This window comes from Tachysurus fulvidraco, chromosome 19 (genome assembly GCF_022655615.1).
Source record: "Tachysurus fulvidraco isolate hzauxx_2018 chromosome 19, HZAU_PFXX_2.0, whole genome shotgun sequence".
In the NCBI taxonomy this organism is placed as follows: Eukaryota; Metazoa; Chordata; class Actinopteri; order Siluriformes; family Bagridae; genus Tachysurus; species Tachysurus fulvidraco.
Window position 1 is genome coordinate 19,209,312 of NC_062536.1, and position 25,993 is coordinate 19,235,304.

At 40.1% G+C, this 25,993-nt stretch overlaps 2 long non-coding RNA genes and 3 gene segments (V, D, J or C); 3 read left to right on the forward strand and 2 right to left on the reverse strand.

Moving 5' to 3' along the window:
• The first annotated feature begins 4,054 nt into the window (after nucleotides 1–4,054).
• Nucleotides 4,055–4,643, forward strand: LOC125139522. The segment is given in 2 exon segments: nucleotides 4,055–4,116; nucleotides 4,215–4,643. Coding segments are annotated over 2 exon segments (378 nt in total).
• A 9,641-nt stretch (nucleotides 4,644–14,284) lies between these two features.
• Nucleotides 14,285–25,637, reverse strand: LOC113655607. The gene is made up of 3 exons (XR_007138546.1): nucleotides 25,505–25,637; nucleotides 15,476–16,007; nucleotides 14,285–14,752 (listed from the first exon to the last, which is right to left on the reverse strand). It is a non-coding gene; the product is annotated as an uncharacterized LOC113655607 (long non-coding RNA).
• Nucleotides 15,729–16,299, forward strand: LOC113655530. The segment is given in 2 exon segments: nucleotides 15,729–15,784; nucleotides 15,883–16,299. Coding segments are annotated over 2 exon segments (378 nt in total).
• On the reverse strand, nucleotides 23,827–25,338 carry LOC113658686. The gene is made up of 2 exons (XR_007138554.1): nucleotides 24,973–25,338; nucleotides 23,827–24,294 (listed from the first exon to the last, which is right to left on the reverse strand). It is a non-coding gene; the product is annotated as an uncharacterized LOC113658686 (long non-coding RNA).
• On the forward strand, nucleotides 25,220–25,816 carry LOC113658683. The segment is given in 2 exon segments: nucleotides 25,220–25,281; nucleotides 25,380–25,816. Coding segments are annotated over 2 exon segments (378 nt in total).
• The last annotated feature ends 177 nt before the right edge of the window (nucleotides 25,817–25,993 follow it).

Consider the following 25,993-nt stretch of genomic DNA (forward strand, 5'->3'; position numbering starts at 1 on the left):
CTGTGATGTGTCGACTTGGAGACCGGCTCGGAGGTACGACAGTAGCACAAATTATACGAGTTTTTTTTCACCGGGAGAGGGTTATATGACTGATGTGTTTGCATACCCTAATGAATATTTGAGAGAGCGTTATCATTTTTCAAAAGATTTGTTAGTTTATTTAACACGTCTTTTAAAACCGCATATCGCAAATGTGACAAACCGCGGTTCTGCGCTTAACAATTAGGTTTTTTGCGTCTGGCCATTTTTTTGTACAGTGTGGGCGATTCAGAGCATGTGGGAAAGGCAACTGTGTGTAGAGCTGTTCGTACAGTATGTCTGGCACTTAAACAGTTCTTTCCCACGTTTGTGCAGTTCCCTGGCCATAAACCTCTGCTTATTATTAAAGACGAATTCCACAGAGTGGCAGGTTTGTCCTTTGTAGTAAAAGCTATGACATATATTTAATATTTAGTCATATTATTTATATCTATACATGTATTCATTATGTGCACACACACTTCATACTTCCATAACTTTCTGTTTCATGGTTTCCAAATGTAATTGTGTGCATTTATGGCACTCACATTCCTATTAAAGCTCCACCAATAAATGAGGGAGACTATGTTAATGGGAAATCTATTCATAGTATCAATGTGCAGGTAACAACTTAATTTTTTCCCTTCTTAAAATCATTAAAGTCATTACTTTTTCCACTAACTAGGTAATATGTGAGGCAACCCAAATCACTACCAATGTCGAGGCAAAATGGCCAGGATCTGTGCATGATGCCAGAATTTTCCGCGAGTCATCATTATGCCAGACATTTCAGCAGGGTGTGTTTTGCTTTATACAATTGTTTTTTTTTTCCTTTTTACATTCTATTTGTGTTGTACACTTCAATCATTACAAGACAGTACAATGGTTACTTGCTGGGGGACAGAGGATACCCTTGTCTGACCTATTTAATGACACCCTACCCTGAACCTGAGCCTGGACCACAGACACGGTTTAACCTGGCTCACAGCCGAACACGGGCCAAGGTGGAGATGACTATAGGGATCCTCAAATCTCGGTTTCAGTGTCTGCGTGGGCTCCGGGTTAGTCCAGAGAGGGCATGCGACATTTTAGTGGCTTGTGTTGTGCTTCACAAGAGGAGAGAGCCACCCTCCTTGTATTGAGGAAGATGGCCCAGAGGAACACCTACAGATTTTAGAGGCCAACAGAGACGGAAGACTTTTTTTTTAATTACTTTATTATTACTTTTTATTAATACTATTATTAATATTATTAATATTATTATTACTTTATTATTATTACTTTAATTACAAAATTACTTTTATTAATTTTTTTGCACTGGTCTGCCATAATAATATATACATACAAACGCACACACACACACACACACACACACACACACACACACACACACACACACACACACACACACACACACACACACACACAACACTTTTAACATGCAACAGATTAATATTCAGACAAGTTCTCACCTTAATGCGATGCTCCAGTAATTCAATTTCAAGTGCTGCTTTTTAATGCGGAGCCTTTTCTCTTCCATTTGAAGCTGTATAAGGTCCATCTCCATGTCACTTTTTCTTATTTGTTTTTGCAGATGGACCTTATACAGCTCCTTTGCTGGCAACTAGGAAGGTGGAAAAAATGTAATGAATGAGATTGTTTGGTCAGGCAATAAAATTCAAATATGGACACCTGGACACAAATTCTTACCCTGCTTAGATTGTGTGCTGAGGTTGAAGGACCCTCATCTGTGGGCAAATCTCTAGGTATGTACTGTGAAAGGACAATGACAGTTTGTAATGCAAAAAGGGGCCATACATTATAATGGTATGCATCATACCTCAGTGGATCTACCAGCATTGTCCACTTCTGTCACAGCAGATGTAGTCTCTTCATCGTCATCTTCATCCTACAGGAGAAAAGTATACATTATCTGGCAAAAAAAAACAAAACAAAAAAAAAAAACCTAAAAGCAACTAAAGGTACCTGACAACAAATCACTTACAACTGTGACTGACTGTGTTCTTTCTGGAGGGTCCAATAATACAATCCGTCCATCAGTATCTATAAGGAAACACAACCCATTAAATTCTCAATATTATCAAAGAAAATAATACATGAAAAGAGTAACATGTCAGACTAAGATCACAGTAGCCTATACATCATATGCAGTTAAATAAAATAAGCCTACGTAAAAATTAATCTTGTATAAAAAGCCTTTAAGTGACAGAGATAGTAATTTATTAGGACAAAAAAATTTAAACAAATCATAGAGGTAAACTTACATTTCACCATTTTTTCACCATCACTTGTGGTGCATGGTGTGTGCGAGGAACTGCCCCCTGGAAGGCCAGCAACAACTGGTCGCCCTTTAATAAGGGACAGAGCCAGATACTCAGATGGGGTGAGGGGAGGTGGTGGTGGGCCCCCGCCAGTTAGACGGGTTTCAGTCTTCTTTCCATTAGCTACATGACAATGAATATACTAAATCCTGTTAGAATAATAGTTCAGTAATTGTGTAATCAAATATTACCTTTTTGCAGAATGTTTTTGTTTCATTTTGACTTGGCTTAAAGTTCTTGTGGCTCCTGAAGGATTACACCTTATTAAATAAGAAATATACATTATTATTTTAAACTGAAGAAATAAATGGCAGGAAAAGTAAATGCTTTCATAGTGATATATTCAAAAGGATGTATAAGTCATACTTCATTATTTTGCATTATAATAAAACAGGAGCCAATACCAAATTTGTAATTTAATACACTCACGCATTTACTCTGTCCGTTATATTTTGCCAAGCCAACTCTCTTGCTTTAGCCGATGCAGCTGTATCGCTTCTTTTTAATATTATTGTCTTATATTCCTCATAAGCATGCATTAAAGCCTCCAACTCCGCCTCTATGAAATACGCCGCTCTCTTTTTATCGCTTTGAGTTTCCATGGTGACTCGTGAAATCGGCGATCCTTTGAAAATGTCTTTATATATGCACCGTGCACGCGCATAAACTCTGGGTAACCAGTTGGAGGTTGATTAAACTAACTCTTCTCAGGTGTTTTGGACCCGACATACTCATGGTGTGCCTGTTTGGGGTAAATCAACCCAGAGGTTATGATTTATCAAATGGTAAGTTAACCAAACTTTCTGGAATACCCCACAGGTTAGCTGTGTACAGTATGTTGCCATGGCGACCTGCCCAGCCTAAAAGCTGTATTGTTTCACTTTGGGTTATGAGTTTAACCCTGAAATCCTGCTTTGTGGTACATCCTATGTTTATTTAAAGGGAGTAGAGTGAGTACAAACAGCTGAGTGTCATTAGTAATCAGGTAAATGTGAACAGCTTGACTGGAGATCATGTGATGAAGTTACACACTGAGGATCATGGGAGTTGTGTTGGATGTAGATTAAGTTAAAAACGTGTCTAGATTTACATGAATCTTAACCACCAGGGTGCAGTGTGACACCTTAAATACATTCAATGCTGAAATCAGGCAGCTGCTAAACAGCTGGAAATTCATAAAAGACCAGATTCATGATTGCAGCTGGATCCAGGACTTGTTTAATCTGTTCTGGTAAAATCTCACAAAGTTATGAATCCCCTGTACTCTGTAGGATTGTCCTCCTCCTACTGCTGCTGTTCTGTCTCAGACTAAATGACATGAATTAAGTGTAAATCTGATTCCTTATAAAGTTACAGACAGGTTTTCAGTAGTAGTGTTGAAGACCTGCTGTGTGATTATTAATTCAGAACAAGGTTAGAATTAAGGTTATTAATTCAGAATAATTGTCAGACGACGATCAGAAGACAATCGAGAGAGAGAGAGAGAGAGAGAGAGAGAGAGAGAGAGAGAGAGAGAGAGAGAGAGAGAGAGAGAGAGAGAGAGAGAGAGAGAGAGAGCAGTGAGGTGTAAGAGAGATTTGCATGAACATTTTTCCCAGAATAGCAGTTGGTGGCCCATGCTTCAGTGCTCTGTGAGTGTTTATAGCCCTGTGACTTTAACACTTCATGACTGATAGCTGCTGCTCAGCAACTTCACCCACAGCAACCATGACTTTGATCAGCGTCTTCATCTGCACACTGGCCCTCTGGACTCAAGGTGAGAGTTTAACATCAACTCACAGCCTCACACACTTCATTTCATACTAATTCTACACCACTTTAGAGCACAGAAACACAATCTATGTTTCTCTTCAGGATCCAGAGGTCAGGTGACTGTGACTCAGACTCCTTCAGTGCAAACTGTTGCTCCAGGAAACACAGTCACCATCAACTGTAAAACCAGTAGCAGTGTGCATGGTGGTAGCTATCTACACTGGTACCTGCAGAAACCTGGAGAAGCTCCTAAACTCCTGATCTACTTGGCTACTAGCAGACAGTCAGGGATTCCAGATCGTTTCAGTGGCAGTGGATCTAATACTGACTTCACTCTGACCATCAGAGGAGTCCAGACTGAAGATACAGGAGATTACTACTGTCAGAGTGCACATTGGATCAGTAGTAACTGGGTGTTCACACAGTGTTAGAGCGTCGTACAAAAACCTCGGTCAGTGAGACTGCACAGAGAAACACTGCTGCAGCTGGGAGTGACTGCAGGTGCTGAGGGGGAGGATGTGATACAGCACAATGACACACACTGTGGACCAGAGAAAACACACCACACTAACTCACTAATGTACACACACACACACACACACACATACACACACACACACACACACACACACACACACAGACACACACACACAGACACTAATGCACACAATATTAACATTCATTAAATAAAGACACTGACAATTAAGTGAACATTTTTATTATTAATAAACTATTAGATTATGATTTTCTTTATAAAGTTATCAAAGACAAAAAATCAGCAGCACAGTCAACAACCTGAACATAACAACCACATGTAAAGTTTGACTAATCCCACCAGGTCTTACAGAAAGTGTGATTAATCCCTTGTGCTCCTGATGAATCCCACTTCACTCAGTCTCACAGAACAAACGTTTCCATACAACTTATTTGCAGAACCTTCTGTATGTTGAGTATCAGTGTATTGGCACAAGAACATGTTGCATAGCAAAGTATCAAACTTTCACTTGACTGCTCCGTATGTCCCATTCTACACTAATGTAATTTAACCACACCCACCTCTACCACTAAACTACATCAACATAACTCACATGTAATAAATAGCTTTACTTCTTTTTTCATCAAATTCAGCACAGATAAATACATGTCTAAAGGTTGTGCTGTTTATGACATGATCACTCTGATGATTTGATGATCAAACTTTTCTACAAACACAATCAGAACTGTAACTTGGTAGGAAACAAGGAAGATCTCTGTATTTTCTCTAACCTAAAGACTTTATAACACAAAATAATGCTGCATTTTGAAAGTACTTGTTTTGATGTACCACATTAGCACATGAGCTGCAAAGCTGATTGTGTTTGAAGAGAAGATAGAACAGGGGTTCCTGAGGGGTTCCTGAACTTTATAGGTAATTGACCCCAAATGGCCTTTATGAATGTCCTGTGACCCCCAAGACGTTATCATCTACACTTTTTTATTTCATGATCAAATGGGTAAAGTTTAAAGTTACTTTAATTTGTATATTTTTTATTTAAATTAATTACACCAGATCTGCAGGTTTATTTTTTATTCAGGGTTCCTGAACTTAATAGGTAATTGTCCCCTTTATGTATTTCTTCTGGGAAAAAACCCTCACACTGGTTTATCAGTCTAGAGCAGTGAGATAAGTAAAAAGTTTAAAGTTACTTTCATTTGAATATTTTTTATTTAAATTAATTACACCAGATCTGCTTCTGAATTTGGCATGAAAAACATTTAACCTTTTAGTTAACAAGTCTGTTTTCACTCGCTTGTGGCTGACACGATCCCACTCGCTCCCCAGTACAGTTCATCAGTCATTTGTTCGTTTGTTTATTGTTCTTGGGGTTTTTTATTGAGGGCTGTTTGTGAGGACAGAAAATATGCTTTAAACAGATAGTTTTTCACATGTTAACTAGGTGTTTTTTTACTCGAACACAGCGATCACATTCTAACCCCTGTATGTTCAACACACATACAACAAGGTTTTCAGTTGGGGTAAGACAGGACGACCACAGGTTCCTAAATCTGGTTAGTTTTTTTTTTAAAAGAAATGCTTTAGAAGTGTAAGCATTGTCCCTTTAACTGTGAAAAAGATCACAGCTTTTTAAACATAATAGTTCAAACTTATGCTAGAACTGAGACATTTCCTTGTTTACATTAGGAATCTCTGTCTACTTTTAAATTATTCGATGCCATAAAAGTGCATTTATTTTTCTTTCATACGAAATCATCACATCAACAGCCATGTGGGTTTGCTGAGTATTATACTGAGGCTGATTACTTCACTCACCTGCATAATGCACATTTAAAAGTAAATCATAAAGTCATGTGTCCTTACAGAGAAGTGCTGTCTACTCCACTTTCAGAGCCCACAAGAGTAAAGTACACAAAGAACAGAACTCAGAGATTTAAATTAGAAATCATTGGTCAAGATTTCATAAGCCCTGATGATTAAGAGCAAATATCACATGCTGATGTGGAGTTATATATAGGAGTTAAATATCACATTTAGAGGAGTTAGAGGAGCTGAGTGATGAACCTAGCCATAATGATCTTAATGACTTTGTCAAATTCATAAGCTATTACAGCCACTATTGCACAACAATAGAGTCAGGACCGTGTTAAGTATCAAACCATTTGGATCAAACCATTGTAAGAGATGTTATAAGTGCTGTATCAGAATGTAACATCATGACATTTTTGCCAAAGATGGATCCTTAGGAACTGTTAAAAAGATAGCAGCCTGTGTACTCAGATAAGTTCCACTGGTAAACCCCATTTAATATGTTGTGGAAGCTTGCATATTTCTCTGTTCTTCCCATGATACAGAAGTTGCTTAACAAAACTGACGTGTTAAACCAGTGGTTTTCAATCTTATCCACAAAGGGCAGGTGTGGGTGCAGGTTTTCATTCCAACCAAGAAGAAGCCACACCTGATTCCACCTGTTTAATCAGTTGTTCTTGGCTTTTAGTAGACTCTGGTGTGGCTTCTGCTTGGTTGGAATGAAAACCTGCACCCATACCAGCCGTTTCTGGATAAGATTGGACACCATTGTGTTAAACCATGCTGTGTCAGAAGAAGTCCATGTGCTACATGAATATAGATCATGTGTAGATGGCCAGTACTTTAATGAAAACTCTCTTCTTACAAGCGATGAGTTCACAGTTGTTCTTGGACTTTACATTGATGATTTCCAAATTGCAAATCCTCTAGGAACATAAAAGCTGGAACACAAATTGTGTGCTGTAAACTGAGTCATTACCAACATACCTGCAAAATATAGCTTGTCAGCAAGAGGTATATTCTGATTTCAATTCAGAGACAAAGACTCCCATGACTCCCATGCACGAAGTGAGAAAGGAAGCAGAATTTAGGCAAACTTATGGTATAAAAGGTTCCTGTCCTTTAACTGAGAATCTCAATCACTTTCATGTGGTCACTAGTTATCCTCCTGACATCATGCACGACGTGTTAGAAGGCATTGCTCTGATTCTTAGTCTTAAAGCATCATCCCTGTGTCTTAAATTCCTGATAGGCAAAACTTATTTTACTATAAATGTGTTAAATCCTGCCATCAAGTACTTTAATTACACCTTTACGCACAAAATGGACAGACCACAGGTGATTGGGTAGGGATTTTACATCAAAGGGACCATAGGTGGAAACACCCATGAGAATTGGTGTCTCATACAGCTCCTACTATTTCTGATTGGTAACTTCTCAAAGACATAATTGAGCTAGCTGTGGCACCAAGGCATGCTGAAGAGACACTGCATTACCTGGAATGTAAAATATCAGAGCACAGACAGCTGTTGCAGTCAACATTATCCAGATTTTAATTTAAAGCTGAAACATCACTATATGGAACATGACCCTCAGCAAATAAAGAAATTTGGCCTTCTGTGTGAAGGTTGCACTTTAAGGGGAAGGTATATAATATCTGAAATATCTTCCACTGAGACAACAGATGTTATGTCTCTTTGCCTTCGTGGTTTGCTGGTCATTTTGGGGGATGACCCTACTGCATTCTTTAAGACCTGCTCTGTAAGTTATTTTGTTATCTGTAAGGTTTTAAATGTCACACGTACAAAATAACATTTTACCCATTAACAAAGACTGTGTGCTACTAATTTTCAGAATCATTTAATCAGCATCTCCCAGACTTTTATATTCAGTATTTTTAACATTTTGTAATATTTGTTATACTGGCTAATGATATGAAAAAATAAAAATATTTGTCTACAAAAGTAAAATAGGATCTAAAGGATTAAATCACCCAAAAATGTAATTCCTGTCATCAGTTACTCATCCTCATGTCCTTCAAACCCTGTAAGACTTTTGGTTAATAATCCAAACACAAATGAATTTAATGAAATCTGATGCTTCCTGTCTGTCCCTCCATTGACAGCTACACAACTAACACTTGCAAGTCATTGGAAGACATCATTAAACTAATCCATGTAACTCCAGTGGTTTAATCATGTATCATTGTGCTTTTGTAATGTGCATTAAAAATATATATTTTTTATAAATTTTATTATTATTATTAAAACTCAAGATTTAATTCAAACAATCTTCATTTTCGTTCATGAAGTCCAAAAGAAATGACATGAGGGTAAGTAATAAATGAAAGAAATTTTATTTTTGGATGAACAAGGTCGTTAAGGTTCAACTGAAAGTAAAAACTTTTACCAATGTCTTTTGAGTTTAAAGGACAATTTCCTATAAATTTCCTATGAATTAATTTAATGAGAGCTAAACTGTAAATTCATTTTACTGACGGTAGCAGAACTGTAGTGAATGTGACTTGGCAGCTAAGCAACACTTAGATCTGGAAAATTTAAGTTCCAATGATTGAAGATTGGTATTGACTTGTGAATTTCCTACCTCGGGAATTCAGCTTGGTCATAGTCAGTGGCATTTATATTCCACCTTAAGCAGACACGGACACTGCGGCATGGGACTTACATGAGACATTAAAACTACACCAATCACAGAATCGGGACGCTGCGCTAATTGTGGTGGGAGACTTTAAGAGTGCCAATCTCAAGCGGGCACTACTGAACTTTCAGCAGCACATCACCTGCCCCACCAGGGGCGAAAGGACACTGGATCACTGCTACACACCATTCAAGAACAGCTACAAGGCACAATCACGTCCACTGTTTAGGACCATGCCGCCATCTTCCTCATGCCTGTATACAAACAAATGCTGAAACAGGAAGCACCAGTTCAGAGGGAGGTCACGCGCTGGACTGACCAATCGGTGGCTGCTCTGCAGGACGCTTTAGATGATACAGACATGTTCAGGTGCAGCTCTGATGACGTCAACATGTTTATGGAAGCGGTTGTGGGATTCATCGGGAAACTAGCAGATGATACGGTGCAGAAAACCACCATAAGAACGTTTCCCAACCAGAAGCCGTGGGTGGATAGAACTATCCGCTGCCTACAACACGGGGCTCGCCACCGGGGACATGGACGAGTACAAGGCTGCTCTTACAGTGTGTGCAGTGTGGTGAAGGAAGCAAAGCGGCGCTACTCAAGGAAACTAGAGTCACAGTTCCAACACGGTAGCTCTAGGAGCCTGTGGCAGGGACTAAGGTACATTACGGACTATAGAACACCAGCTTCTAGAATGAGGAATGCAGACGCTTCTCTGGCAGACGAGCTAAACACCTTTTACGCTTGCTTCAAGGCTGCAGCTAACCACGCTAGCGATGCTAGCAGCACAAACAGCATGCGTGCTGAGAGAGCTGGAGAGGTAAACACGTTCACCATCTCAGAGCATGACGTTCTGAGGGCATTCAGGAGAGTGAATACCAGGAAGGCAGCAGGACCAGATGGCATCACAGATCGGGTTCTGAAAGCCTGTGCTGACCTTGCACCGGTGTTCACTGAGACATTCAACCTCTCACTGGCACAGTCTATTGTCCCCTCATGCTTCAAACTGTCCACTATTGTTCCTGTCCCGAAGAAACCCCAGTCCGCCTGCCTCAACGATTACCGCCCTGTAGCTCTGACCTCAGTAGTGATGAAGTGCTTCGAAAGACTGGTCAGAGACTTCAACACTGCATCACTACCAGAAACACTGGATCCACTACAGTTCACGTACCAGAACCGATCTACTGAGGATGCCATTGCTCATCTTCGCCACACTACAATGAACCATCAGGACTGCAGAAAAAGGGAATTATGCGAAAATGCTGTTTGTGGTCTACAGTTCAGCGTAGACCCCTCTGGGGTCTAAGGGTATTTTTGGGCCTGGAGAAGTTTTGACATACCCTGACATTTGTGCTTTTTTCAGTTGCTTATGAAGATATAAATGGCTAAAGTCTAATATCACTGTAATCAGCACAAACTGGACTACAATAATATGTGAGCAGCATGTATGTACATGATTGTGTTTTTGAGAAAACAATGTTTATGCATGGTAAGTGAAAAATGAAACATTATAAATCACTTGAATAAGGACATAAAACACATACAGAACGTCGGTTCACAGGACTTTTGAGAACTGGATCTTGTAGCCTAGAGTTTTTGCTTCAAAATTATGTGAAAATCATCTTGTTTACTCGCTCACAGAAAACAATATATTGATTTAAAATTTCTAAGACACCTTTTGTTTGAAAAGGGCATATGCAAGTAGGCGTCAACTATCATGCATATTAATGTAATTCACACCTGAGAAGACAAAGGTCCGCATAATGAGCTGCATAATGAGCCTTTCAGGTAAGTGTGTGACTGAGAGAGCAGTTACAAGAAAGAATGTGAGGACAAAATAAATGTGTACATTTTGTGTTTGTAGTTTATTTAGAATGTTTAACTAGTGCAAACAGTGCCAGACAAGATAAATACTAAAAAAATCCTAAAATCCACATAAAGTGCATGTGTACAACCTAGTGTAAACTGTGCCAGACAAGAGACCGAGCAAACAGACACTACTACAAGACAGATGCTTAAAATAAATAATAAAGTAACAATATGTATAAAAGTAACAATATTGTATATGACCAATACAATATGGCTCTGTTAAAATCTTTAATGGAATCTTTTTTAATCTTTAATCGAATCTGTTAAAACTTGGTGCTTCTTATACCATTGTTTGGGGGCGTTGATCTTGTTTGCATAGCCCGCGTCGGGTAATTTCCATACGCGGTAGGTGGGATCACATTAGTGCTAATGATTTAAAAGTGGACATTTCAGGCTTTCATTAGACATATGTATCATGTTCGTGTGATAAGTATTGGCGGAGTTATCAGTTCATGTTTGTAACGTGTTTCAGGAAGATGGTCAAGGAGACAGAGATGTCTGAATGCACACCCTGGTTATTTTCTTTATTTGCCAAAAGAACAGCGTTTTGTTGTTATTATGAAGGCAGTCAAATAAAAGTAGACACTTCACAGTTTCGAATGATGTATTACATGTACGTGTATGATTATGAATGACAGAGTATTTAAAGTGGATTTCACGTTGAAGAGGAAAAAATGCGCCAAAGACGCCATAGAGTAGACCAAATGCGCCATAGAGTAGACTAAAAACCTGGAGAGATGGTGCCAGGAGAACAATCTTCTCCTAAATGTCAGCAAGACTAAGCAGTTGATAGTGGACTTCAGCACAAAGCAGGAGTGGTCATACCAAACGCTAAACATCAACGGGACCACATTGTAGAGAGTGGACAGTTTCCGGTACCTAGGTGTTCACATCACACAGGACCTGACTTGGTCCTGTCACATGAACACCCTGGTGAAGAAGGCCAAGAAGCATCTGTACCATCTGAGATGCTTAAGGGACTTCAAACTACCCTCTCAGGCCCTAAAGACTTTCTACACCTGCACCATTGAGAGCCTCCTGACGGGTAGCATCACTTCCTGGTTAGAGAACAGCAACATGCAGGACAGGCGAGCCCTCCTGAGGGTGTTGCGTTCAGATGAACTTACCATCCACAGCAAGCTCCCTGACCTGCAGGACATCTACAGCACGTGGTGATGGACCAGGGCCAGGAAGATTGTAAAAGACCTCCGCCATCCCAAAAATGCTCCTTGAAAGCAAACACAGAGAGAATGAGGAGAAGCTTCTTCCCACAGGCCTATCGGAGTTTAAACCAGGAAACACCCAGGATCTAGTTTAGGACAATTTTTTAGGTTTTTTTTTTCCCACTATGACACTTTAACTATGCACTGTCACTTTAACTCTGGACTTGCACAGCACAGTGCCACTTTATACACACCATCCTGCACATGGACACTTTAAGGACAATTACAAAATCATTTTTAATTTTGTACTGCCAATAACCTTTCACATATATTTTCATATATTTTATATAGTTTATAGTTTTATTTATCTACCTCATTTTGGTTTTATATTTATCCTTAATTCCATTCCTTTATATGCTTGAATACCAGACAGACGTAAAAAGCATTTCACTGCATGTCGTACTGTATGTATGTGTATGCGACAAATAAAATAAAATTTGAATTTGATTTGATTATTCTTATTCATCCTCTTCTTGTTATACATTTTATTTTATTCTAATTTGATTTCATTTGTATGATGTTTGTATGAACAGAAAGTGCAAACTGTGTTGTCTTCAAGTTGGGAGAATACGGGCCTCTCAGGTCATCAAGGGCTCGGCTTTCCAAAACCATGAAGAAAGCAAAACGCCGATATGCACAGAAAATTAACAATCACTTTTTTTATACTCAGGACCCCAGGCACATGAGGATCAGGTGCTCTGCCTGACCACATTCGACGTGAGGAGGACACGATCTGGAGTCAACCCATGAAAAGCTGCTGGCCCGAATACCATACCAGGGACAGTGCTCATGGACAGTGCTGACCAGCTGGCAGGTGTCCTCACAGACATTTTAATATCTCCTTGAGTCAGGTCGGTCGGCCCTGTGAGCTTCAAAAAGACCACCATCATCCAAGTGCCGACGAAGTCATCAGTGAGGTGTCTTAATGATTACCGCCCAGTAGTACTTACATCCATCATGATGAAGTGCTTTGAGCGTCTTGTCAAGAGACACATTCACTCAACTTTTCCCACCTCACTGGACCCACTGCAATTTGCATTAATGCTGATGATGCTGTCTCCCACAACTTACACTCTGTCCACTCTCATCTGGACACAAAGGACACATATGTCAGAATGCTGTTCATTGACTTCAGCTCAGCGTTCAATACGATAATCTCCCAGCAACTGGTGAGGAAACTCTCTCTACTGGGCCTTGAGACTCCACTCTCTAACTGGATTTTAGACTTCCTGACTGAGAGACCGCAGGCAGCGCACATTGGCAGCAGAACGTCAGGCACCATCACATTGAGCACAGGTGCCCCACAGAGTCCTAACTGTGCTGCAAAGTCAGAATCCAACCTAATCGACAAGTTTCCTGATGACACGTCAGTAGTAGGACTCATCAGAAACAAGACCATACTGAAACACCATACAGAGAGGAGGTAGAAAGACTGGTGAATCAATGTCACAACACTTTTGGAGAAGGTAAGCTGACCTACCTCCCCTGATCATTGGGGGCTCCATAGTTGAGAGAGTCAGAAGTTTCTTGAGGTAAGCATTCCTGATGACATCACCTGGATTACCAACTTCACAGTAAAGAGGGCACATTTATTTTGTGCGAAGACTAGAGAGCCAGCCTCCCACCACTCATCCTTACCACCTTCTACAGTGGAACCCAGAAGAAGCTCTATATTGGAGCCAATTTTTAGTTATATATTATTTCACAATACACTATTTAATAATGAAAAATCAATTGATTACAAAAGTATTTCATGAACACCATGTTTGTAGCCTGTAATCCATCTGCACATGAAAGGAAAATCTGGTTCAAATAAATTGAATTTAAACCAACTATTAACTCACGGTAAGGTAGAATTTAATGACTGATTCTGTCAGTGTTAGTGTTAAGTCAGAATGAGGTAGATGGAAAGAGCAGTGAGGTGGAAGTGAGATTTACATGAACAGGACTGAAGAGTTTCATTTCTCCCAGAATAGAGCAGAAAGTTCACCAGATGTTCAACTTCCTTCAGTCAAACTCACTGAAGCACAACACACAGCACTGAATCTACAGCTAATCCCACTCTCTCATCACACTGATCATCACTATTAACTGGAATAAAAGAACAAACAACGTCCAAAACTCAGCTTTATTTCAGCAAAAACTACAGGAAGAGCAACAGGACAGTGAACAGAGTAAAGACAGAAATGTCAGCATTGTGTAGAACTGAAACTCTATTTAGGATGGATGATAAGCAGCTCTATGTTAAACTCTATCTTGGATCCACTAGCCTTCACACTGACTCTTTCTGAACGTGACTGGATGATTGGCGTTGTTATGGGAGACCTTACAGCTGAACTCCTGCCCCTTTTCCCAGAGGTCTTTGCTGAGGGTCAGGGTGCTGCTGCGGCTGTAACGGCCGTACTTCTCTTCTTCAGCGCTGGTCAGAACCCCGTTCTTCACCTCGGAGCCGTCCACTGTCCAGCTCACCAGCGCCCCCTGTGGAGAGTAGCCAGACAGCAGGCAGAGCAGCGATGACGATCCTTCAGACGTCTGCAGAGGGGACGGAGGGAGCAGAGACACGGAGGGAGCTGTGGGACCAGCTGCAGAGGAGAAACACACACACACACACACACACACACACACACACACACACACACACACACACACACACACACACACACACACACAGAGTTAGAAAGCATTCTGAAATATTTCTGTAACTTTGTGGAACTGACTGATCTTATAGAGTAATAAAGTCTAATAAAGTCTGACTTCATGACTGAGTTTCATTGAGTACTTTATTATTGGACCTCAGTTTCAGTGCAGAGACAAAACAAACATGTTCCACACTGTCATTTATCTGGAAAAATCATTTCTCATAACAAGTCTTATTACTTTATAGTTCAAACCTTCAGCAGATTTAACTGCAGCAAATCCAAATGGAGCTGATTACAGAAATATTCATTGTTTAACACAAACACACACAGCAGCTTTCATCTGGATTTGACATCAGCACAAAGTCACTATATTTATTAAATGTTTATTATAGAGTAACTGCAGAGTTATTGCATGTTGAATATATAGCAAGTGTGTCATTATTACATATTTAACATCAATTATTGTGTATTTGTTGAATGTTGAAGAACATTTATATGGGATCTGTTCTGATACTGAAATGTTTTCCTCAACACAGCATAATAATACACAATAACATCAATGATGTCATTCTAAACATAAATCATCTAGTTTAAGTTTATTTCTTCTTCATGGAATTAGTAATGAACTAAACTGGTTTAATTTTAAAAAGAAGAAAACACACTTACTGTTCACAATGAGTTTGGAGCCTCCACCAAAAGTGCGCCACAGTGATACATTCTAATGAAACCATCGTACAAAAACCTCCATCACACTACAGTGCACACACACACACACACACACACACACACACACACACACACACACACACACACACACACTTTGCATTGGTGGCCCATGCTTCAGTGCTCTGTGAGTGTTTATAGCCCTGTGACTTTAACACTTCATGACTGAGAGCTGCTGCTCAGCAACTTCACCCACAGCAACCATGACTTTGATCAGCGTCTTCATCTGCACACTGGCCCTCTGGACTCAAGGTGAGAGTTTAACATCAACTCACAGCCTCACACACTTCATTTCATACTAATTCTACACCACTTTAGAGCACAGAAACACAATCTATGTTTCTCTTCAGGATCCAGAGGTCAGGTGACTGTGACTCAGACTCCTTCAGTGCAAACTGTTGCTCCAGGAAACACAGTCACCTTCAACTGTAAAACCAGTAGCGGAGTGTATAGTGGTAACCGTCTCGCCTGGTACCTGCAGAAACCTGGAGAAGCTCCTAAACTCCTGATCTACGCTGCTACTCGCAGACAGTCAGGGATTCCAGATCGTTTCAGTGGGAGTGGATCTAATACTGACTTCACTCTGACCATCAGAGGAGTCCAGACTGAAGATACAGGAGATTACTACTGTCAGAGTTACCATGAGATCAGTAGTAAATCAGTGTTCACACAGTGTTAGAGCGTCGTACAAAAACCTCGGTCAGTGAGACTGCACAGAGAAACACTGCTGCAGCTGGGAGTGACTGCAGGTGCTGAGGGGGAGGATGTGATACAGCACAATGACACACACTGTGGACCAGAGAAAACACACACACACTAACTCACTAATGCACACACACACACACACACACACACACACACACACACACACACACACACACACACACACACACACACACACACAAACACACACACAAACTGACTAATGCACATAACATTAACATTCATTAATTAAAGACACTGACAGAACATTTTTATCATTAATAAACTATTAGATTATGATTTTCTTTATAAAGTTATCAAAGACAAAAAATCAGCAGCACAGTCAACAACCTGAACATAACAACCACATGTAAAGTTTGACTAATCCCACCAGGTCTTACAGAAAGTGTGATTAATCCCTTGTGCTCCTGATGAATCCCACTTCACTCAGTCTCACAGAACAAACGTTTCCATACAACTTATTTGCAGAACCTTCTGTATGTTGAGTATCAGTGTATTGGCACAAGAACATGTTGCATAGCAAAGTATCAAACTTTCACTTGACTGCTCCGTATGTCCCATTCTACACTAAAGTAATTTAACCACACCCACCTCTACCACTAAACTACATCAACATAACTCACATGTAATAAATAGCTTTACTTCTTTTTTCATCAAATTCAGCACAGATAAATACATGTCTAAAGGTTGTGCTGTTTATGACATCATCACTCTGATGATTTGATGATCAAACTTTTCTACAAACACAATCAGAACTGTAACTTGGTAGGAAACAAGGAAGATCTCTGTATTTTCTCTAACCTAAAGACTTTATAACACAAAATAATGCTGCATTTTGAAAGTACTTGTTTTGATGTACCACATTAGCACATGAGCTGCAAAGCTGATTGTGTTTGAAGAGAAGATAGAACAGGGGTTCCTGAGGGGTTCCTGAACTTTATAGGTAATTGACCCCAAATGGCCTTTATCAATGTCCTGTGACCCCCAAGACGTTATCATCTACACTTTCTTATTTCATTATTAGATGGGTAAAGTTTAAAGTTACTTTAATTTGTATATTTTTTATTTAAATTATTTACACCAGATCTGCAGATTTATTTTTTATTCAAGGTTCCTGAACTTTATAGGTAATTGACCCCTTTATGAATTTCTTAAAAAAAAAAAACCCTCACACTGGTTTATCAGTTTAGAGCAGTGAGATATGTAAAAAGTTTAACGTTACTTTAATTTGTGTATTTTTTTTTTATTTAAATTAATTACACCAGATCTGCATCTGAATTTGGCAGAAATATTTTTTTTTCTGTTCATTGTTTTTTCTTTATCTCCCCATTAAAGTCATGTTTGTGAGCAGTGAAAAACATTTAACCTTTTAGTTAACAAGTTTGTTTTCACTCGTGTGCGGCAGACACGATCCCACTCGCTCCCCAGTCCAGTTCCTCAGTCATTTGTTCGTTTGTTTATTGTTTTTAGGGTTTTTTATTGGGGGCTGTTTGTGAGGACAGAAAATATGCTTTAATCAGGTAGTTTTTCACGTGTTTTTACGGCGATCCCATTCTAGCTATTTAAACATTATAGACTCAAACTTATGCTAGAACAGAACCATTTCCTTGTTTGCATCAGGAATTTCTGTGTACTTTTAAATCATTCGATGCCTTAAAAGTGCATTTATCCTTCTTTCACACCAAATCATCACATCAACAGCCAAGTGCAGATGTGCCAGTTAACTTTATCAGTTTGTCATGTGGGTTTGCTGAGTATTGTACTGAGGCTGATTACTTCACTCACCTGCATAATGCACATTTAAAAGTAAATCATAAAGTCATGTGTCCTTACAGACAAGTGCTGTCTACTCCACTTTCAGAGCCCACAAGAGTAAAGTACACAAAGAACAGAACTCAGAGATTTAAATTGTTTGTCAAGATTTTATAAGCCCTGATGATTAAGAGCAAATATCACATGCTGATGATTTAGAGGATTTAGAAGAGCTGAGTGATGAACCTAGCCATAATGATCTTAATGACTTTGTCAAATTCATAAGCTATCACAGCCACTATTGCACAGTCAGAGTCAGGACCGTGTTAAGTATACATACAGACATGGATCAAACCATTGTAAGAGCTGTTACAAGTGCTGTGTCAGAAAGTAATATCATGACATTTTTTGCCAAAGATGGATCCTTAGTAACTGCTAAAAAGAGAGCAGCCGGTGTACTCAGAGAGTTTCCACTGGTAAACCCCATTGAATGTTTTGTGGAAACTTTTTCTAATGTTTTCATATTGAAGTAATTTATACTGACGTACTTGTCCAATAGTGACACTTGTTTTTTTATTGGATAGGAAACCAGTCCACAATCCCACTAAGGAATGTGTCCTAGTTTGCACGGGTTAGTTTTGAAAACACAAGATCGACTATCAGAGTTGGTCTCACCTTGAACGCAGGTGTCCTTCATAGTCCCTCGGTCTTCTAACAAAGGTTCAAGTTCTTCTCCCTAATCTATTGTTTGAATCTTTAAATGAAGGAGACAAACTTAGACCTTTTTGTCTTTTCAGGGTCCTCACAACGGGAGACCTTGTTTTAATTAAAAGCAACAAAATACAGATAAATGTGTGTAATATATGTAAAGTAAAATAAAAGAAAATTACAAATAAAATCTTCAATAATCAAACAGTATTAAGTAAAAGTAATTAAAATGCAAAGATTATAACAATATATTAGTAATATCCTAATAAATAAGTGTAAGCTTGCGTTTGTTCTCTGATGCACACAGAGTATAGCATGTACTGAGCTTGTTTACACTAGAATGCACACACAATGTACTTCAAGATAAGCTTTTATACATTTTCAAGCCTTTCACCAATATGCCATTCTTACTGACTTTAAAACCAACATTCCTTTCCACTCCTCTCTCACAAAATTAACATTCTCCACCATTTCTCTCAAAGTCAGTGACCCTGTGGTCAGCAACCGGCTGTATTCCTTATAAGGTATACGTCCTTTCAAAAAGCTCAAGCTTGCAATACCATCTTACTAAGTCCTTCCTCATGTGTGTTGTACCTACTCCTACTAAAGGTCCCATTCTTACAACAATATGTCTCTGTTCTTCCCATGATACAGAAGTTGCTTAACGAAACTGACGTGTTAAACCATGCTATGTCAGAAGAAGTCCATGTGCTACATGAATACAGATCATCTGTAGTACTTTAATGAAAACTCTCTTCTTACAAGCGATGAGTTCACAGTTGTTCTTGGACTTTACATTGATGATTTCCAAATCGTAAATCCTCTAGGAGCATCAAAGCTGAAACACAAAATGTGTGCTGTATACTGAGTCATTACCAACATACCTGCAAAATGTAGGTCAACCCTCAACTCAATCCAGATTTCTCTACTATGCAATACTTCCACTGTCAAAATCTCTGGTTATGCAACAGTTCTCTTATCTGTGATCTAAAGCTTTTGGACCAAAACAGAGTTTCCCTGGAGAAACTAGACAGTATTATTTGTTGCTGCTGATAATCTGAGTGCTCAATTTCTTGCAGGATTCCTGGAGAGCTTTACGGTTAAAAAGTTCTGCAGATTCTGTTTGGCAAGCAGCGGTGATACTCAGCAGCATGAGGTATATTCTGGTTTCTTTCAATTCAGAGATAAAGACTCCAATGATAGGCAGGTGCAGGGAGTGAGAAAGGACCCAGAATTTAGGCAAAATTATAGTGCGAAAGGTTCCTGTCCTTTAAAGCAGGTGGGGACGATGCTCTGACTGAGGGAGAGGTTGAAACGGAAGTAAGTGAATACATCAGTCAGCTCCGTAGCACAAGCTCTGAGGACCTGCCCAGGGATGTTGTCTGGTCCTGCTGCTTTGCGGGGATGATTTTCCTTAATGCTTTGTGTACCTCAGCTGATGAGACAGTAGGGGGCAGGGAGGGGGGGTTGGGTGGACTGAGTGTGTGTGCCTCATCTCTGTGTTGGTGTTGGAGGTTTCGAAGCGGGCATAAAAGGTGTTGAGGTCATCCGGTAGGCTGTCTGAGGAGTTGAAATTAGTGCTTGCAGTGGTCCTGTAGTCTGTGATGTGCTGCATGCCTTGCCACATGCGCCCGGCCTCAGCATTAGAGTAGAAACTGTCCAGCTTCTCTCTGTACCGTCTCTTGGCCACTGTAATCAGTCCACACTTGGCTGCTTTTCTCAGACCGTACTTTTTGCAGCTTTGTACTCTGTCTCGTTGCCTGATGTAAATGCAAGTGATCAAGCATGTGTTGTACCTGACTGTTTATCCAGGGCTTCTCGTTGGGGAACTTCCTGATTTGTATGGTGGGTACAGTTTTATCAACACCCGTGCTAATGTACCCGTTCACATACTCAGCGTAATCCTGTATACTGACAGAAGAGTCCTCCAAAGTGGCTACAGTTTTAAACACATCCCAGTCTGTCAGAGAAAAGCAGTCCTGCAAGATGCCCTCAGTTTGTGGGGTCCAAAGCTTAACCTGTTTGTTAACAGGGTTTGTTTGCTTAATAAGTCTATGTCTGTAGACCCGGTATATAAACAGAGGTATGTCATCTGAGTGTCCAAAGTGGGGGCGGTGTGCAGCCCTGTTTGCAGCCAATATCTTGCTATAAACATTGTTCAATGTGTTTTTACGGGTTGGACTGTCCACATGATGATGATATTTGGGAAGACCAGTCTGTAGTTTAGACTGATTAAAGTTGCCAGGTGCAATAAAGACAGCATCAGGGTGAGACGTCTCTAGTGCGTTTAGTACATCGTGGAGCTTGCCTAGCGCTACTGTGGTGTTAGCTTGTGGGGGGATGTAAACATCGGCTATAAAAACAGTGTTGAATTTCCTCGGTAAATAATAGGATGGCATTTCAGCAATAAAAACTCCACATCAGGCGAGCAATGCCTAAAACCAGTTTGTATGTCCTCACACCACTTGTTAATAAACACACACACCACCCCCTTTGGCCTAGCCGGACGCTGCAGCTTTATCTGAAAGCCAGGTCTCGTTAAAAATTAGAGCACAGCACTCTCGTATTTCCCACTGTGATAGTCCTAGCTCTCAGCTCATCCAGTTTGTTTTCCAGAGATCGCACATTGGCTAACAACAGGCTTGGTAACGGTGGTCGGCTAACATAAGCTTTTAGGTGAGCATGAAGCCCTCCCCTCTTGCCTTGTTTGCGTCAACGTCTCCAGAGCGCTCTCCTCGGGTCAGCTATCACACTCGAACTCGCTGCCTTCCTGATGATGGTGGTGGTGGTTCTGGGAGGGACTGATGTGTTGTAGCTCCGGAGGAATAAAATCAGTAAATTTGTGGTGGTTGGACGAATTGGCGATGTCCAGTAATGCCTGCTGTTGTACGTAATCAGTGCACCGCTTTTGTGCACGGCAGAAAAAACATAAAATATAGAAAAAATAAAGAAAAACCAGCAAGGACCTTCAGGACCTTCTTGCAGGTGAATCCTCTCAGGTGTCTCCAGGTAGCCCAATGGAACTGAACTACGATGCAGAATGGACAGGAACATTTGAAGAAAAATGTTTAAATCAAACCCATATACATACAGTAAGAGAGTCAGTGTTCATTCCAAGCTCTACATGGTGATATAGTCTACACTCTCTGAGTAAATGGGTCATGACCTGACTCAGGACATTGGCCTTAATGCTGGTAGTCAGGACTGAACACAGGTTTGTGTGAACAGGAAAAAAGGGAGGATTGAGCTTTATATTCATGTTCTATTAAAGCTCAGTATTTGTAATTCCTCAGTGTGTCTTGAATTGATGCTGCTTCAGACCAGGTTAGCTGTGTACAGTATATGTTGCCATGGCGATCTGCCCAGCTTAAAAGCTGTATTATCAAGTGCTTTACACACTTTTTTCCATAGAGCACTGAAGCCCATAACAAATATTAAAACCCACACTCATTATTATGTGTTGTATTCTCATATTTGATTGTCTGCCACTGGCATGTCCCCAAAACACTGGCATGTCCTCATCCTGGATATTTTTCCTTCATATCTTCAGACCTACATCTGTATGAAACATTTAGATTCTGATATTTAACTGTGTTTTCTTGCCTCTGTTTTACGTCATTGTGTGTTCTGTTATTTTTGAATGTTAATGTGTTTTGTCAGTTGTAGCACCTTGCACTGTGGGGGCAGAAAGTCTTTGTAAAAACTGAAAAAAAACATAGCCACCCATAGACAAAGGCGTATACCGTTAGCTCCTATGTGAAAAAACTACCTTCGAGTACTTATGCTTGTCTAAGACCCCAACATTACCTGCTATGTCTTTTGCCCTGGCTCCCAGAACACACCTAACCAGTGCTGCTGAAGCCCTAAAGGCCTAGCTAATTTCACATGCCTTAAGATGAAGTCTTCTATAACCAGAGCTCTATTAGGTTTCTCAGCAGGTGCTTCACTGAGGAGAGCAAACCTGTTAGACATGTGAAGAGGAGAGGAGTGGTGCTCCCATGGGCAAGCTAATGCGTTAGCTTTGGCTTTGCGACTATGCCACCGAGTCGTCACCCATTCGCCCCACTGTGAGGGCTCTAACGCTGGAGTTGAAGGGTTACTAACTAGAGAGTCAGTAGTGCCAGCTTTCTTGGGGTAGACATTTCTGATAAATTTATCTGGATTATTAATACCTCACAGTAGAGAGGACACAGCAACATCTTTACTTCCCACAGCCTGCCACCAACCATACTTACAAATTTTTACAAAGAAGCTGTTTGTGATGTTCTGACCTTCTGTGTACAAGACTAGACATTGGATGTGACTAGGGATTGTGATTAGCAGAGATTGTTTGTTGAAACTTATTAGAGGGTCACAATAAGTTGGAGCCAAGTTAGCTCATAAATAACTCTAGGCAGACCTTGGTAAGATTATCCTGATCATAAGGTAATCAGGTGTTGTCTAGCCAATGGTAGATGATGTTTTCCTTTCTTCAGATCCTGTGTTTGAATCATGTTTATAAAAACTCAGTGTAACATATTATCGGGGCCCATTTTCTCTCATGCTACACGAGTGTTGGGTCCTGTTGCGCAGCAGCACACAATAAATTGTAAACCATTTTACGGATTTACTGAAACGTTTTTTTATCCTTAGGAACATGTTGAGCCACAACTGACGATTAACTGATGATTACACTGACTTTTAAATACAGTAAGTGATAAAAATATGACTTCATTTTGAAATGAAATACATTTTAAAGAAGGAAACACTGAAATAATGATGGTGCAGTTGAACAAGTTAAACAGTTTTCAACTTTTAAACATGTTTTTAACAAACAAATATCAAAGAAAAGTAATAGTTATATATGAAAGAAGCTTCATGACTGATTCTGTCAGTGTTAGTGTTAAGTCAGAATGAGGTAGATGGAGAGAGCAGTGAGGTGGAAGTGAGATTTACATGAACAGGACTGAAGAGTTTCATTTCTCCTAGAATAGAGCAGAAAGTTCACCAGATGTTCAACTTCCTTCAGTCAAACTCACTGAAGCACAACACACAGCACTGAATCTACAGCTAATCCCACTCTCTCATCACACTGATCATCACTATTAACTGGAATAAAAGAACAAACAACGTCCAAAACTCAGCTTTATTTCAGCAAAAACTACAGGAAGAGCAACAGGACAGTGAACAGAGTAAAGACAGAAATGTCAGCATTGTGTAGAATTGAAACTCTATTTAGGATGGATGATAAGCAGCTCTATGTTAAACTCTATCTTGGATCCACTAGCCTTCACACTGACTCTTTCTGAACGTGACTGGATGATTGGCGTTGTTATGGGAGACCTTACAGCTGAACTCCTCCCCCTTTTCCCAGAGGTCTTTGCTGAGGGTCAGGGTGCTGCTGCGGCTGTAACGGCCGTACTTCTCTTCTTCAGCGCTGGTCAGAACCCCGTTCTTCACCTCGGAGCCGTCCACTGTCCAGCTCACCAGCGCCCCCTGTGGAGAGTAGCCAGACAGCAGGCAGAGCAGCGATGACGATCCTTCAGACACCTGCAGAGGGGACGGAGGGAGCAGAGACACGGAGGGAGCTGTGAGACCAGCTGCAGAGGAGAAACACACACACACACACACACACACACACACACACACACAGTTAGAAGGAAGAAATATTTCTACTTTGTGGAACTGACTGATCTTACAGAGTAATAAAGTCTAATAAAGTCTGACTTCATGACTGAGTTTCATTGAGTACTTTATTATTATTGGACCTGAGTTTCAGTGCAGAGACAAAACAAACATGTTCCACACTGTCATTTATCTGGAAAAATCATTTCTCATAACAAGTCTTATTACTTTATAGTTCAAACCTTCAGCATATTTAACTGCAGCAAATCCAAATGGAGCTGATTACAGAAATATTCATTGTTTAACACAAACACACACAGCAGCTTTCATCTGGATTTGACATCAGCACAAAGTCACTATATTTATTAAATGTTTATTATAGAGTAACTGCAGAGTTATTGCATGTTGAATATATAGCAAGTGTGTCATTATTACATATTTAACATCAATTATTGTGTATTTGTTGAATGTTGAAGAACATTTATATGGGATCTGTTCTGATACTGAAATGTTTTCCTCAACACAGCATAATAATACACAATAACATCAATGATGTCATTCTAAACATAAATCATCTAGTTTAAGTTTATTTCTTCATGGAATTAGTAATGAACTAAACTGGTTTAGTTTTAAAAAGAAGAAAACACACTTACTGTTCACAATGAGTTTGGAGCCTCCACCAAAAGTGCGCCACAGTGATACATTCTAATGAAACCATCGTACAAAAACCTCCATCACACTACAGTGCACACACACACACACACACACACACACACACACACACACACACACACACACACACACACTTTGCATTGGTGGCCCATGCTTCAGTGCTCTGTGAGTGTTTATAGCCCTGTGACTTTAACACTTCATGACTGAGAGCTGCTGCTCAGCAACTTCACCCACAGCAACCATGACTTTGATCAGCGTCTTCATCTGCACACTGGCCCTCTGGACTCAAGGTGAGAGTTTAACATCAACTCACAGCCTCACACACTTCATTTCATACTAATTCTACACCACTTTACAGCACAGAAACACAATCTATGTTTCTCTTCAGGATCCAGAGGTCAGGTGACTGTGACTCAGACTCCTTCAGTGCAAACTGTTGCTCCAGGAAACACAGTCACCATCAACTGTAAAACCAGTAGTGATGTGTATGATGGTGATGATCTACACTGGTACCTGCAGAAACCTGGAGAAGCTCCTAAACTCCTGATCTACTATGCTACTCGCAGACAGTCAGGGATTCCAGATCGTTTCAGTGGCAGTGGATCTAATACTGACTTCACTCTGACCATCAGTCGAGTCCAGACTGAAGATACAGGAGATTACTACTGTCAGAGTGCACATGTGATCAGTAGTAACTATGTGTTCACACAGTGTTAGAGCGTCGTACAAAAACCTCGGTCAGTGAGACTGCACAGAGAAACACTGCTGCAGCTGGGAGTGACTGCAGGTGCTGAGGGGGAGGATGTGATACAGCACAATGACACACACTGTGGACCAGAGAAAACACACCACACTAACTCACTAATGCACACACACACACACACACACACACACACACACACACACACACACACACACACACACACACACACACACCATAAGTACAAAGTATTCCACATTATTATTATTATTATTATTATTATTATTATTATTATTATTATT